This window comes from Polypterus senegalus, chromosome 11, assembly GCF_016835505.1.
Source record: "Polypterus senegalus isolate Bchr_013 chromosome 11, ASM1683550v1, whole genome shotgun sequence".
NCBI classification, from domain to species: domain Eukaryota; kingdom Metazoa; phylum Chordata; class Cladistia; order Polypteriformes; family Polypteridae; genus Polypterus; species Polypterus senegalus.
The window spans coordinates 57933222-57950645 of NC_053164.1; the positions used below are offsets into that span (position 1 = coordinate 57933222).

Below are 17424 nucleotides of genomic sequence, written 5' to 3' on the forward strand. Positions count from 1 at the left end.
TAATCCACTCAGATTTCTTCAGTATGTTTTTGCACAATAATCAAAGTATGAGTTTCCTGTAAAATGTTTTCTACAAACATAATGATATTTCTCTTGATTGTCTCTTCAAAATATGTGTAATAATGAGCAATAAGATAAAATTATGGAGAGCACATTGGTGCAGCCATTAATGCTACTGTCTTACAGTTCTGTAGACCTAGGTTCAATTTCCAGATTTGCTTATTGTCTAAGTGGAGTTTACACATTCATACTGTGTCCATGTCCATTTTCTCTAATTATTCATGCCTATTATTCCATTTATTCCATAACTCAATGTGAATATGTGGTGATTCCCTGTGAGGGATGTGTTCTCCGTCCTATGTGGCTTAGTTGATTTCTTGCTTTGCATTTGATGCTTTTTGTGAGAGGCTCTAGTTTCCTGTGATTGTGCTTACGGTATTTTGTTCAAATGAATATTACAAGAGGTGGTAAATAAAACAATGATTAATTTCTTTACACCACATGTTTGTATTGATCAATAAGAACCTTTGATAAATTAGTTTTCATACCTGTTTGAACCATTTTAGGGTAATGGGGGGGGAGGGGTAACTTATTCCAGTATTACCAACACAAAGTGGAAATTAACAAGCATCGGTCAAGGCACCAGTCCATTCATTCACATAGTGTGACAATTTAGAGTCCTCTAAACTCAAAAAAGTAATAAATATATTTGGAGAATTTGTAAACTCCACATGAACAATAATGGGCCCGAAATTAGTAGCTAGTATCATGATGCTGTGTGGTAGATGTGCTTACCACAATGTTACCATGCCTACCTTTCAGAAATATAAAATAAACCTGGTAGTAATATTGATTCAAATTTGTTTTCCAATTTTTCTCTAATAGGGCTGTCTGTGAAAATCACAGGTCACCCAGGAGTGGGTGTGGTGGTGGTGGTGCATTGCTACGAGTACTTGGGAGCCCACATCAATGGCAAGATGGACTGGTCTAGTAACACAGAGGAACTAAATAAGAAAAGGGAACAGCAGACTCATTTTTGTAGGAATCTGTGTTCCTTTAATGTGGGTAAGTCCCATCTTTCACATCTTCTATAACTCTGGGATGGCCAGTGTGATGTTCTATGTTGTGGTGTGTTGGTCTGGTAACATGACTTCAAGTAAAGCCCACTGAATCAACAAGCTAATTGAAAGACAGGCTCAGCTATGTGACTCTCACTGGACTCAGTGGAATTAGCAGACAAGAAGAAAATGAAAACAAAACAAAGTGCCATTATGAACAATGTTGCACATCCTCTATCTGACACACCAACAGTGAGGACTTTCAGCCAATTAATTATTCAACAGAAGTATGTAAAGAAATGAGACTGGGACTCCCTCATATCTATGGAAATATGTCTTTGTAATGCTTTACTGCAACAGCTCTTTTATTTTTAGGCAAGTCTTAAGTTTGTTTCTTTTTTGTGTTTATTTAAATGGGGTTGTTGTTGTTTGTTTGTTGTATTTCTTGAGTTTCAGTAAAAAAGCAAACTTTCTTTTGAGACAGAAAAGTGTTATCTATCTATCTATCTATCTATCTATCTATCTATCTATCTATCTATCTATCTATCTATCTATCTATCTATCTATCTATCTATCTATCTATCTATCTATCTAATTTACCAATGTAGGAGACACATTAAGGCCAACTTACCACTTTCATTTGTTCCCATACACATTAATAATACATTCCAGCTGTCCTTAACCTACACTGTGTTTAATTTACAGAAGTTGCTTGGTATCTGGACATTTGGAGACCTGTATTTTGTTAATTGATCAAGTTGGTACTTCCATGTTTGATTGTTTTTTTTTTCTTGAATTCAGAAACAATTCAGATGCATACATTTTTTTTTGAGTTTCTTATTCTTTTTAATTCTAATTATATTTGCCTAGTATTGTTCTGCTGAGAAGTCACACATCTACAGTGCAAAGTATTCACAGCGCATCACTTTTTCCACATTTTGTTATTTTACAGCCTTATTCCAAAATAGATTAAATTAATTTTTTTCCTCAGAATTCTACACACAACAACCCATAATGACAATGTGAAAAAAGTTTAGTTGAGATTTTTGCAAATTTATTAAAAATAAAAAAATTGAGAAAGCACATATACATAAGCATTCACAGCCTTTGCTCACTGAGCGCTCAGATGCACTGTAGGAGATACTGTATATGTGGAGGATGTCTAAAAGACTGAAATGTTCTAAGGCCAAAAACATGGAGCTTACCTCTTATTGTCCTTTCACTGATGTGGGCATTGTGCTTACTGGAATATTCAGCAGCACAGGTGGCAGATCTGAAACAGTCACTCAGAAGGACCACTCATATATATAGGCCCTCCATCCTGCAGGGAAAAACTTGGGGGTTGGTGAATTGAATTGGCACTCCAGCCACCATAAAAAAACCTCACACTGGTTCCACTCCATCTGAACTAGTGTGGTGCTCCGGTGTCACCTGTTGCATGCAATGATAGTAATCCCAGAGTCTTATTTTTTACAATTGATCGCCTACTAAACCCAGGTAACTCAAAGGAATGCCTCCTAAGTACTTCCAGCAAAACCTGTGAGGCTATTGCTGTATTTTTCAATCAAAAAATTAATGATATTAGAAATAACATAATATATACCTCCAACACTAAGGATCCTCCTAAACCCCAGCATCCTATTATAAACAAATTAAACTCTTTCACTAGGATAGATTTACCTGATTTACAAAAAATAATATCTCAATTAAAATCCTCCACCTGCGTCCTTGACCCAATACCAACAAGGTTTTTCAAAGAAGTATCAGGCGTGCTAATTGATAATGTTCTGGATATAGTATAGTTCGTCATTAGATACGGGGGTCTTCCCAGACTGTTTTAAGACTGCTGTAGTTAAACCCCTTCTTAAGAAACATAATCTTGACCCCTCGGCTCTTGAAAATTTTAGACCCATCTCTAACCGCCTTTCTTAAGTAAAGTTCTGGAGAAGGCAGTCATTATGCAGTTAAATGACCACCAAAATTAACCTGCTATTCTTGATAAATTACAGTCGGGTTTTAGAACAAATCACAGCACAGAAACTGCACTCGTTAAAGTAGTAAATGATTTGCGAGTGAATGCAGACAGAGGCCATTTATCTGTTCTCATCCTCTTAGATCTGAGTGCTGCATTTAACACCATTGATCATAATATTCTTAGAAATCGCCTTAGTCAATGGGTGGGCCTCTCTGGCAGTGTCTTAAATTGGTTTGAATCCTACCTGACAGGGAGAAAATATTTTGTTAGTTGTGGTAATTACAACTCGAAGACACATGATATCCGATATGGTGTTCCACAAGGCTCTATCCTGGGTCCGCTGTTATTCTCAATCTACATGCTTCCGTTAGGTCAGATTATCTCAGGGCACAACGTGAGCTACCACAGCTATGCTGATGACACACAGCTGTACTTATCAATAGCTCCTGATGACCCTGATTCTATTGATTCACTAACAGAATGTCTGACTTGTATCTCAGAATGGATGAATAGTAACTTTCTCAAGTTAAATAAAGAGAAACTGAAATCTTAGTGATTAGCAATAATGGATACAATGAGGCTATTAGAAATAAACTGGATACATTAGGATTAAAAGTCAAGACGAAGGTAAAAAGCTTAGGGGTAATTGTTGACTGTAATTTGAATTTTAAATCGCATATTAATCAGATCACTAGGACAGCATTTTTTCACTTAAGAAACATAAGTAAAGTTAGACCTCTTATATCACTGAAAGATGCTGAGAAATTAGTTCATGCATTTGTTTTCAGTCGACTAGATTACTGTAACACACTCCTCTCAGGACTACCCAAAAAATACATAAATCGTTTGCAACTAGTGCAGAATGCAGCTGCTAGAATCCTAACTAGGAAAAGAAAATCTGAACACATTTCTCCAGTTTTGATGTCACTACACTGGTTACCTGTGTCATTCAGGATTGACTTTAAAATTCTGCTTATGGTTTATAAAGCCTTAAATAATCTCACCCCATCTTATATATCAGAATGCCTGACACCTTATATTCCAAATCGTAACCTTAGATCCTCAAATGAGTGTCTCCTTAGAATTCCAAGAACAAAACTTAAAAGAAGTGGTGAGGCGGCCTTCTGCTGCTATGCACCTAAAATCTGGAATAGCCTGCCAATAGGAATTCGCCAGGCTAATACAGTAGAGCAGTTTAAAACACTGCTGAAAACACATTACTTTAACATGGCCTTTTATAACTTCACTTTAACTTAATCCTGATACTCTATATGTTCAATTTCCTTATAATAACTACTCATGGTGGCTCTAAAATCCGTACTGACCCCTACTCTCTTTTCTGTTTCTTTTTCCGGTTTCTTTGTGGTGGTGGCCTGCGCCACCTCCACCTACTCAAAGCGTCATGATGCTCCAACAATGATGGATAGATCAAAAGGCAGAACTCTACGTGACCATCATCATCAAGTCCTTCCGTGAGAACACTAAATCCAAAGAGGACTGTTTCTTTTATGTTTGGTAGAATGCCCAGAGGGGACTGGGCGGTCTCATGGTCTGGAATCCCTACAGATTTTATTTTTTCTCCAGCCGTCTGGAGTTTTTTTTCGTTTTTTCTGTCCCCCCTGGCCATTGGACCTTACTCTTATTCGATGTTAATTAATGTTGATTTATTTTGTTTTCTTATTGTGTCTTTTATTTTTCTATTCTTTATTATGTAAAGCACTTTGAGCTACTGTTTGTATGAAAATGTGCTATATAAATAAATGTTGTTGTTGTTGTTGCATGGCTGCACTCGGGTCCTAATCTGGGATCCTGAGTTGGTTTGTCATATGGTGGGTGCAGCAATGTGCTGTATCAGCACGTGCCCCTAACTCTCTCTCTCTCTCTGTCCTGATGAAGAAGCTGAGTTTGGTAGTTCTGATTTCCCTTGTTCCAACACCAGACTGCTAATTTTGGAAGACTGCCAAGCATTCTTAGGCAGGATAAAATGTAGTTCCTCTAGTATGTTGTAAGACTTCCAGAAGTAATTTTCTTAGTTCAGTCAGTCAGTCATTATCCAACTTGCTATATCCTAACACAGGGTCACGGGGGTCTGCTGGAGCCAATTCCAGCCAGCATAGGGCGCAAAGCTGGAAACAAACCCAGGGCAGGGCGCCAGCCCACCACAAGGCACACACAAACACACACCAAGCACACACACTAGGGACAATTTCAGGATCACCAAAGGACCTAACCTTGTAAGTATTTAATCCTAAAATGTCATGTGTCTGCATTCATAATCAGGGTACAGTAACATTCTCACAATATTAGTTTCTTCACTCATCTCCAGTGTGGTGAATTTCTGCTTTGCAGCATCTAGCTTCCATTTCATTCTTTTTTGCTATGAGACTGCCAGTAAAGAATGTGTTTGCCTGAATTTGAAGTCCATTGACTCAGTGTGCCCAATACTCCATGGAGCAGCATGGTAGTGCAGTAGTAATACTGCTGCCTTGCAGTAAGGAGATCAGGGTTCACGTCCTGCATCCTCCTTGCATAGAGTTTGCATGTTCTCCACATGTCTGTTTGGGTATCCTGTTTCCTTCCACAGTTCACAGACACACAGGTTAGGTGGTTTGTCGATACTAAATTGGCCCTTGTGTGTGACTGCGATGTGTGTGTGTGTATTCACCATGTGATGGACTGGCACCCTTATCTAGTGTCTATTCCTGCCTTATGCCCTATGCTAACTGGTATACTGTAGGCTCCAGAAACCCTGCAACAGTTTTGGAAAATGACAATACAGTACACCATGCATAGGAATGGCCCAGAAACACCCAGATCACTTATCACACCAGAATCCTCCTCTGCACTTAGGAGCTCCTCACCCTGCGAAGGACAGAAAGCCCAGAAATTCTGTAGAGAAAATCAATTTCCGTCATTTGTACTTATGATCTTATTCTTTTAGCATTTGTCTTTAATTCATGACTATGGATGAGGATGTGGACATTCTGTAGAACAATAGATAAACTAAGAGTTATGTAGGAAAAATTATTGCTTGGTTCAGCAATCTTGGCACTGGAGTTGTTAGAAACAGTAGAGACTCTTAAACAATTTACCCAATTGTAGGCTTATTTACTGTATATGACATACTGTACAATAACTGTGCCTATACTTACTAACAAAAAGGACATACCTACAATCAATTACATTTTTTTATCTCACAACTGGACACTAATTCAAATGATATGGTTGATGCCAGTTTAGTAAATTAGATATTAAACTTAAATCTCAGTTTCAGCTTTAATGAAAACCGTATTTTGTAATTTGGATCAATACAATGTCAAAAATTTAATTGTAACAGTTTATGCTAAATTTAGATGGGACTTCTTTATATAAAAATACAAATATGCATTTAATCCTAATGTCATGTATCAGCATTCATAACCGGGATACAGTAACAATCTCACAATATTAGTTTCTTTACTCACCTCCAGTGTGGTTGAATTTCTGCATTGCGGCATCTAGCTTCCATTTCATTCTCTTTTGCTTCGAGATTGCCAGTAAAGAACGTGTCTGCCTGAATTTGAGGTCAAATGACTCATCCAGTGACTTAATCCGGAAAACTCCAGTATCCATACTGCTGTCAAAATACTCAAAAACATTATCATTCACCATGCCTACAAGAATGAATTCCGGTACGCCAGACCCTTTTGTGGATACAGTGATGCAGTATTGCAATGATTTTGTCTCTGAAAAAGAAGGAAAAAATAAGAAAATAATCGGTGCCATTCACTTTTCCATGGTCTCACAGAAAGTTTGTTTCTCACGTTATATACATTGTTAAAAAAAATTGGAAATAAGTCAGTTAACATTTAGGCTTAAAGTGTATTTTGTCTGATTTAAAGTATATGCTTCTCAAAATTTGACAAATGAGAGACAAAAATAAAGCTTTATCCTAGTCTAAGACCTTCATGTTTATGTTTTCTTAGTTTTCTTTAACCTTCTCTGACTTTCAAACCTCTAGATTGTCCTCTGACCATATCTTACTTTTTACCCAATAGACGCTTTCCATTCCCTGCTAGTAATTTAAAAAATATTCAAAGATTCCAATCTCTTTCACTCACTGGCACACTATTCCAAAAATAAAGTTTATTACTTTGTCACTTTAATCTGCTGTTTTGCCAGCAGTGAAATTTAAAGCTGCATCGTGTTGTTTGAGGTTTAAATGAATGTTTTATTTTGCAAAATCAAAACTGTTTGACTCAAAACTCCTCTTGTTAAGAATATTATTATTGCACATTAAATTGCTGACAATTCACATTCTTCCAGCTCTAACTGTAACTTACATGTCAATTCACAGGGGACTGAGTGAAACTGATAAAGTATATTTTGTTACCGAGAAATTATTACTTGTCTGACTGGATATGTCAACACAAATTACTATTGAGATAACTTGACTGACCAGTTTTGTCATTTGAATTCCAAGTGAATCATGGCACAGGTAAAAAAATGACCAATTCAGACTCCTTTTTGCACAGTGCTAGTGATTTCTTTGGATCATTGTCATCATTTTAATAAATTTGTAAATCCATTTTGTTTACTTTTTTGCATTAGAGTATAACCAGAGTCAGAGTTGATTCTGACACCATTACATACAAGATACAAGTATTGTTGCAATGTTTAAACATTTATTTTTTTAATTGTATTAATTTTATTGCAATCATTCCATACAAATCAATCAATTTTTACAAAAAGTAGGATTAAGAACAAGTCGACCCCACCCCTGAGAGTGAGAGCAAGGCCAATGGAGTAAAACTTAAGGCATGTAAACATACCTAAATTGATGAGTTTGATAAGCCAATAGAGATGGATGGAGAAAGTAATGCAGAAATAATTGCTTCCTCTGTGCTTTAAGAACTTATTCTAAAATATTACTGATTAGATCCTGCCATGTTTTGAAAAAACACTAAACAGATCCTCTAACTGATTATTTGATTTTTTTCCAATTTCAAATAGTATAAAACATCGGTTTACAACTGAATTAAAAGAGGAGAGTTAGGATTCTTCCAGTTTAGCAAAATCAGTCTGCGTGCAAAAAGTGTAGTGAATGCAATCACAGTTTGTTTGTCCTTCTCCACTTTAAACCCATCTGGAAGAACCCCAAACACAGCTGTTAATGGGTTAGGAGGGATTGTGACACCAAGGCTGTCTGAAAGGTAATTAAAAATTTTGGTCCAGAATGATGTTAATTTGGTGCAGGCCCAGAACATGTGACCAGTGAGGCTGGGATTTGGTTGCAGCGTTCGCAGGTTGGATCGTGCCCTGGAAACATTTTGGAGAGTTTTAGATGAGACAGGTGTGCTCGATATATAATTTTGAGTTGAATAATTGTATGCTTTGCGCATATGGAGCGAGAGTGAATTCACTGCATTGCTATTTTCCACTCCTTTTCTGATATATTGATTAATAGATCTTTCTCCTAGTGTCCTCTAGGATCTTTGAAAGGGAGGGACTGCAAAATAATTTTATATATTGGAGAGATGGTGTCTGAGTCCTTGAGAATGACCAATATTTTTTTCAGCATTGATGAGGATGCAAGATTAGGAAAATAAAGCAGGTTCTGTTTAACAAAGTTCCTAATTTGAAGTTAATGAAAGAAATGTGTAGCTGGAATGTTAAATTTGGAATGTAATTGTTCATAGGATGCAAAGACGTTGTCTATATAAAGATCTCTAAGCAAGTTAATCCCAAATTTTTTCCAGATATTAAAACTGCATATGTTTGAAGGCTGAAAGAGGTAGTTCTCTTGCAGAGGTGCCACAGATAAAAGCTTCTCCATCTTAAAATGCTTTCTACATTGGTTCCATATTCTGAATGAGTGAAGCACAATTGGGTTATTAGTATATTGCCGATAACTTGCATTTATTGGGGCACAAAGCAGGGAATATAAAGAAGTACTGCAGGATTTTAGTTCTATTGCGGACCAGGCCTGTGTATGTTCATCTATTTGTGCCAGGTTTTATAGCTTGTATGTTTGCTGCCCAGTAATAAAACTGGAAGTTAGGTAGAGCCATGCCACCTTCTGCCTTTTGTCTTTGTAGGGTCGCTCTTTGGATACATGGATGTTTTGAGTTCCAAATAAATGAGGTTATTGTTGAATCTAATTGCTTAAAAAATGATTTATTGATGTACTGTATATTGGAATGTTTTGAAATAAAAAAGGAGCTTAGGAAGAATATTCATCTTAACAGTGTTAATTCTTCCAGCTAGAGTGAGATGAAGGGTTGACCATCTATGCAAGTCTTGCTTAATTTTTTCCATGCAGATGGCAAAATTTTGTTGATAAAGAGCTTTATGTTTACTTGTGATGTTTACCCCTAGGTATTTAAACTGTTCTGCAATGATAAAAGGTAGGGTGTCTAATCTAATATTATATGCTTGAGAATTCACTGGAAAGAGTACACTTTTATTCAGATTAATTCTGAGACCAGAGATCTTTTGAAATTCTGTGAGTGCTGTTAAGACTGCAGGCACAGAATTTTGTGTCTGATATATACAGTACCATATCATCTGCATATAGAGAAATTTTCTGTTCCAGGTCCTTCTCTGATAATCCCCTTTATCTGATCAGCATTTCAACAATGTATTGGCAGTGGTTCAATGGCGATTGCAAACAGCAGCGGTGACAAGACCTTGTCTAGTACCTCGTTCTAGTTTAAAGTAGTCTGAACAGATGTTGTTGATACAAATTGAAGCTTCTGGATTGGTATACAGTAGTTTGATCCATGCACAAATGTTCGGGCCAAACCCAAATTTCTCCAATGTAGTAAAAAGGTATTTCCATTCAATCATGTCAAATGCTTTTTCTGCATCCAATGATAATAATATTTCTGGGGTGTTTGATTTAGTTGGTGAGTATATTACATTAAACAGGCGTCGAAGATTTGAAGATAAGTGTCGACCCTTGATAAATCCAGTTTGATCTTGTGATATTACCAAGGGGAGCACTTTCTCCATCCTTCTAGCTATGATTTTTGAGAGTATCTTAACATCATTATTCAAAAGTGAAATTGGTCTGTATGATGCACATTGTAATAAGTCCTTATTTTGTTTAGGAAAAACGGTGATTAATGCTTGGCGAAAAGTTTGAGGAAGAGTTTGATTGTCTCTGGAGCTAGCTGAGTGGAGAATTTCTTATAAAATTCTACAGGGTAGCCATCAGGGCCTGCTGCTTTCCCGCCTTGAAGTGACTTTATAGCATCTAGTAATTCTGATAACGCCCAGAGGTTTATCCAGGTCCTCTGCACTAGGAGTATCTATTTGTGGTATATGTAATGTATCCAGAATGCATTAGATTGTATGTCGTATTCTTTAAACTCAGTATAATATAAAGATGTATAGTAGTCTCTAAATGTGTGCATTATATTTTTGTGGTCAATGATTTTGTCCCCATTCGTGTTGGTGATTACTGGGATTGCGTTGCAGACTTCTTGCTTGTGAATTTTTTGAGCTAAAAGCTTATTAACTTTCTCTCCGTGTTAATAGTAATAATGTCTGGATTTATAAATTAGTTGTTCAGTCTCTTTAGTTGTCAAGAGGTTTAGTTCTGATGCAGAGCCTGCCTTTTCCTATGTGGAGCCTCGCTTGAAAGCCTGGCATATTCTTCATCTATTCTATTTCGCTGTTTAGCTGTGCTACTTTCTTGGCTTCTAATTTATTTTTGTGGGAAAGATACAAAATTAGCTGTCCTCTTAAGAAGGCCTTAAGAGTTTCCCAGATTATTCCTGCAGAAATCTCTGAGGATGTATTTGTCTCTAGGAAGAAACTGATTTGTTTGGATATAAATTCTGTAAAATTCTTGTCTGTTAATAGAAGCAGGTTGAGACGCCATCTGCGAGATGAGTGTGTGGGCCATAGTGACTTTAGTTCCAAGATCAGAGGTGCATGGTCAGAAATAACAATAGCATCATATTTGCAAAGTTTAACCCATTTATGCCTAAGGTTGAAATTTTTGAGCTTGTGCATGAAATTCACATATGTTGCATAGAAAAATATAAGGAACAAGAATTTGAAGAGAAAAAAAAAAATATTACATTCCATTGTTGAGTTATGTGGCATTCCAAAGTTGGAACACTAGGCAAATCCACATCTTACATTATACACAATGTATAAAATTACCTGACTGTCTTTCCAATAATGGAACACGAGGCATTAATGGGTTAATCATAGGCAAGAAATTATTATCTATAAAGAAATAATCAATTCTTGAGTAGCAATGATGTACTGGTGAGTAGAAAGAATATGTTCTTGAGTTTGGGTTTAAAAACCTCCAGGGGTCTGATAGGTTGTGATCAGTTATAAACTTTGTAATTATCTTTGCAGTGTTAGATGTCGTCCCCCCTGTGATAGAAGTCTTATCTAAGAGAGGATTTAAAACACAATTAAAGTCCCCAGCCAGTATAATTTTATGAGTGTTCACATTGGGAATGGATGCAAATAAAATTTGTATAAATTCATTATCATCAGCATTAGGTGCATAAGCATTTATCAAAATCATTGTACAGTTAGATAAGTTGCCCGTGACCATCACATATCTCCCTTCAGGATCCGATACTACATCTGATGCTACAAATGAGACTGTTCTATGTATAAGAATTCCCACACCTCTAGTTTTCTTTGTAAAGCTAGAATGGAACATTTGGCCAGTCCAGTCCTTTTGCAGCCGGAACTGATCCTTGCTTAGTAAGTGGGTCTCATTGTAAAAATACTATTTTAGAATTTAAACCTATTAGGTGAGAGAGTTTCTTTCTTTTTACTTCGTGATTCAGGCCTTTAACATTCCAGCTCACAAAGTGAACTGTGCCATAATGGAGTCATTGATTCTGAATTTTTGATGTCATTTTATAGTCTGACAGCTTTCAGAGACTGCTTTGGAACTACAGACTGGGATATACTGCTGGGGTCACATAGTGAGAACATCGAAGAGGCTGTTGACTGCACAACTGATTACATCAACTTCTGTATGGACATTGTAGTTCCAGTAAGAACAGTACGCTGCTATGCTAACAACAAGCCATGGATTACAAGTGACATCAAGGGCCTTTTGAACCAGAAGAAAAGGGCTTTTAAAGACGGTGATCAGCATGAGCTTAAGCACGTGCAGAAGGAACTCCGAGTCCAGCTCAGGGCGGCAAAAGAGCAGTACAGGAGAAAGCTGAAGCAGAAGTTGCAGAATAACAGCATAAAGGAAGTGTGGGATGGGATAAAGATTATCATTGGCTGCAGCTCGAAGCGGGGTGCCACCATCGAGAGAGACGTGGAGAGAGCAAACCAAATGAACAACTTCTTTAATAGGTTTGACCACCCTAACCCACTCTCACCTCGGAGTACTGCATCCTCCAACCATCCTTCTGCTGATACCAGCCTAGGTGAGACATCCCCATCCACAATTACAGCAGCACAGGTGAGCAGAGAGCTGAGGAGACTTTGTGCCAGCAATGCAGCAGTTCCAGATGGTGTATCACCACGACTGCTGAAGGCCTGTGCGTTAGAACTGGGGAGTCCTCTACGGCGCATCTTCAACCTAAGCCTGGAACAGGGGAGAGTCCCGAGGCTTTGGAAAACATCTTGCATCACCCCAGTCCCAAAGGTATAGCTTTGACGTCACATGTGATGAAGACCATGGAGCGGCTGCTGCTTCACCACCTGAGGCCACCGGTCCGCCATGCCCTCGACCCTCTGCAGGTCGCATACCAGGAGAAGGTGGGAGCGGAGGATGCCATCATCTATATGCTACACCGATCCCTCTCCCACTTGGACAGAGGCAGTGGTGCTGTAAGAATTATGTTTTTGGACTTCTCTAGCGCCTTCAACACCATCTAACCTCTGCTCCTTAAGGACAAGCTGACTGAGATGGGAGTAGACTCAAACCTGATGGCATGGATCTTGGACTATCTTACAGACAAACCTCAATATGCGCATCTTGGGAACTGCAGGTCTGACATTGTGGTCAGCAACACAGGAGCGCCGCAGGGGACTGTACTTTCTCTGGTCCTCTTCAGCCTATATACATTAGACTTCCAATACGGCTTGGAGTCCTGCCACGTGCAAAAGCTCGCTGATGACACTGCTATTGTGGGCTGCATCAGGAGTGGGCAGGAGGAGGAGTACAGGAGGCTAATCAAGGACTTTGTTAAATGGTGTGACTCAAACCACTTACACCTGAACACCAGTAAGACCAAGGAACTGGTGGTGGATTTTAGGAGGCCCAGGCCCCTCATGGACCCCGTGATCATCAGAGGAGACTGTGTGCAGAGGGTACAGACCTATAAATACCTGGGAGTGCAGTTGGATGACAAATTGGGCTGGACTGCAAATACTGATGCTCTGTGTAAGAAAGGTCAGAGCCGACTATACTTTCTTAGAAGGTTGGTGTCCTTCAACATCTGCAATAAGATGCTGCAGATGTTCTACCAGACCATTGTGGCGGGTGCCCTCTTCTATGCGGTGGTGTGCTGGGGAGGCAGCATAAAGATGAAGGACGCCTCACGCCTGGACAAACTTGTTAAGAATGCAGGCTGTATTGTAGGAGTAAAGTTGGACTGTTTAACATCTGTAGTAGAGCAACGGGCATTAAGCAAACTCCTGTCAATCATGAAGAATCCACTGCATCCACTGAACAGTGTCATTTCCAGGCAGAGGAGTAGCTTCAGTGAAAGACTTTTGTCACTGTCCTGCTCCACTGACAGACTGAGGAGATCGTTCCTCCCCCACACAATGCGACTCTTCAATTACACCCGGGGGAGTAAATGCTAACATTACTCAAAGTTATTGTCTGCTTTTACATGCATTTTTATTACTATTTAATTTAATATTATTTTTTGTATCAGTATACTGCTGCTGGATTATGTGAATTTCCCCTTGGGATTAATAAAGTATCTATCTATCTATCTATCTATCTATCTATCTATCTATCTATCTATCTATCTATCTATCTATCTATCTATCTATCTATCTATCTATCTATCTATCTATTCTTAACTGGAAGTGAGACAGCTTTAACCTTAATTTCCTATTTCCCCAAGAATTATTGCCATGCAGCTTATTGTTACGTTGGTAGTTATAAATATAAAGATTAAAAGGATAGATTAAATAGATTAGATATAGATATAGCCTGCTCTCTTTCTTTCCCCCCTTACAATTTTGCCTCCCCACGTGAGGGTGGACCCCACTTCACGCAGTCCCGGTCCTCTGACATACCCAGAGACAGAGCGCGTCCAAAGCAAAACAAGCCCCCATGCAGCAGCATTTTAGGATTAAAAAATAGAGATATCTACGTCCAATATATCTAAATACTATATGCCTAAAATATAATCATTGACAAACTAGGAACCTAAAATATATATAATCTTCAGCAATCTTATTAAGATAATAAACCCGGATAATAAACCCGGGGAATGGTGTTAGAAAGTGGTCCAGAAAAAGCATAGTAAGTCTTAATGCAATAATAACAATAACAATAAGCCAAGGGTATATGTTAAACAGTCTCCTTTAGGGTAGAGAAAAAATAAACAAATAAGCTCAAACGTCTATAACTGTAATTAAAACATAAACAGATAGTGTCCGAGTAATAAAGAGGACATATAATTATAAAAAAAACCTGTATCTTAACAAATAGATCAAGCAGTAGGTTATTTATCCTTGCCATGTCATGACAGGCTACGACTCACTATTGTGTTTCAGAATAGTGTCGGGATCAGCTTTCTTAATTCCTTTTCTGCTTCTTCATTGCTGGCGAAGACATAGAATTGACCTTGCAATTACACTTTCATTTTGGCAGGATACAAGAGGCATGTTTAAACATTTATAAAGTAATTAAAAATGCTTCTGCATCAACAAGAAAGAGGTAAAACGTTTCCTTTATTTGAATACACCTTTGAACATTTAAAGATGTGCACACTTTTAACGTGGTGAAGAGAAAAATATCAGAAATGTAAATTATTACTAGTGGATTTAAATGTATGCATGTCAGTTAAGGTCCTCACATGTAGTTAAGTCGTCATCTCAAGCCACATTTAAATTGATCACTATTTAAACACTGGAGGGTAGGACATATTTGGTGCTGTATATTCAATTAACTGCACAGATAACTTTCTGCACGAAAAAAAAAAAACAAATTTAGCCCAAATAATCAGGTTGGTTTCTGTTTATGGACTGTGGCATAGAAGGTGGCACAGTTGCTAGGATTCAGAACCAGCCAGGGTAGATTGCATGTCTGGCAGAATGGCTCTAATAATTTTGCCTAAAAGCCTCTGGTGTTTTGTGACAGTGGAAAACCGTATAAATAAAAGGAGATCAGGACATCCATCCATCCATTATCCAACCCGCTATATCCTAACTACAGGGCGCAAGGCAGGAAACAAAACCCGGGCAGGGAATCAGCTCACTGCAGGGCGCACGCACTCACACTAGGAACAATTTAGAATCGCGGTCTTTGGACTGTGGGAGGAAATCGCGCAGACACGGGCAGAACATGCAAATGCCACGCAGGACTACCCACTGCGCCACCGTGCCGCCCGAGATCAGGACATGCAGTGTTTATTCCAGAGCGTCGATCAGAACGATGTTAAAATGGTTTAAAGATTCCAAATATTCCACCCAGAAGCTCTGAATTAAATTATGGATAAATTATTGGCTGGTAAATACATAAGTGTACATGTATTTGTTTCTGTGTGGTTTCTAGTCATTCATTTTTCATTTCTTAGTTCACTTTTCAAATGCCTGCACTTAAACAATTGTGCATTCCTATGAAAGTAATGACTAAAGATTAAATTTGGAATAAAATAATCAAGGAAAGACAAGTGGATTCAGAAAGTAATACGACCCCTCCATTTTCTGCACAATTTAGTAATTTGTAAATTTAAATTTAAATAGAACATTTGCAATTTTTCCCCAGCAATCTACACCAAGTAACACATAATGACAACGTGACAGCTACATTCACAAGGATAAAAAGTGACTGAAAAGGACGAGGAGCAGGAAGAGATCAAAATCAGAAAGGAAGTACAGTATAAGATGGAGGAGGAGGCTAAGAAAAGCAAGAAGGAGGGAGAGACAGACAGACACACGCACACTGGGACATTCCGGCAGTGATGTTCGAAACCATATTAGCTCTTAGCAGGGACTGGTGGAATCTCCCTCGGTGTTTTAATCACGTACCCGGTACACTTGATGCCATAACAAATGATGCCATTTTTGGTGTTACTTTTAAAACGTCTAAACCAAATCCCTGTACCCGGTTGCGTTAATTGCTTACCGGCAGAAGAAACTCCTGCGTATCCGAGAAGCCCTGATAATAGTAGAAGTGTAGACATGCTTCTCCTTTTCTACAAAATCTGAAATGGCTGCCTCTTTCAAACAGTCTAGACCATAAATACTCGTATGTCGAAAGTGAAAGTACATTGAACTCCTTTGCTCATTTCTTATAAGGAAACTTTGTCCATAAAGTATTGTGGATTCTTTATGCCAATAAAAATACAATGTTAGCTAAGTTCAGATTCACCATACGTTTATCTGAATCACATTTATATGAATATATCGATTTCTCTCGTGTTTTTTGCTTCAGAGCAGGCACTTTAATGTGTGATTGCTCAGCATTACCGCCTTTTTCCATTTTGTTTTAAACTCGTGCTCCGCACTACATGTATTCAGTAATGTACACACGCCACATATAATCAGAAATATAATCGCCAATGTGCACGCACCGCTTTCGCTAGGTAAAATTAGCTGGCATTCCCCCTTTGAAACCCCCAAATCTTCCAAAACTAAATCATATTGTCATCTAAACTGTAAATTGATTCAAATTTCACAATTGTTCACTATATTTTTTTTTTCAAAGGAGCTCTTAAGCGTTCCCAAATTATATTAAAAATGCCTGTCAAAACTTAAACAACCGTGCGTTCCTGTGAAAGTACTGACTAAAGATTAACGGTAGAATAAAATAATCAAGGAACGACAAGTGGAGTTAGAAAGTATTCAGACTCCTCCCTTTTCTGCATAATTTAGTGGGTTGTACATTTAAGTTTAAATAGAACAGTTGCAATTTTTTCCCAAATAACACATAATGACAAAGTGACAGCCACGCTTACGAGGATAAAAAGTGTCTGAAAAGGATGAGGGGGATGAAGAGATCAAGACCAGAAAGGAAGTATTAGAAGTAGAAGTAGAAGTAGAAGTAGAAGAAGAAGAAGAAGAAGAAGAAGAAGAAGAGAGAGAGAGAGAGAGAGAGAGAGAGAGAGAGAGAGAGAGAGAGAGAGAGAGAGAGAGACGCACACATTAGCACATTCCGGCAGTGACGTTCGAAGCCCATATTAGTCCTTAGCGGGGAGAAATTTCCTTCTGTGTCCTGAGAGCGGA

General features: G+C 38.2%; 1 protein-coding gene across 1 annotated transcript in view; it reads right to left on the reverse strand.

Moving 5' to 3' along the window:
* Positions 1 to 17004, reverse strand: part of LOC120539023 (major histocompatibility complex class I-related gene protein-like) — a 52875-nt gene extending 35871 nt beyond the window's left edge. Inside the window, exons 1-2 of the mRNA XM_039768712.1 lie at positions 16325 to 17004; positions 6498 to 6758 (exon numbers count right to left, since the gene is read on the reverse strand). Of these exons, the coding sequence (XP_039624646.1) occupies positions 6498 to 6758; positions 16325 to 16382 (319 nt within the window). The 5' untranslated portion in view covers positions 16383 to 17004. The remainder of the gene's footprint in view (positions 1 to 6497; positions 6759 to 16324) is intronic.
* Between the last annotated feature and the right edge of the window lie 420 nt (positions 17005 to 17424).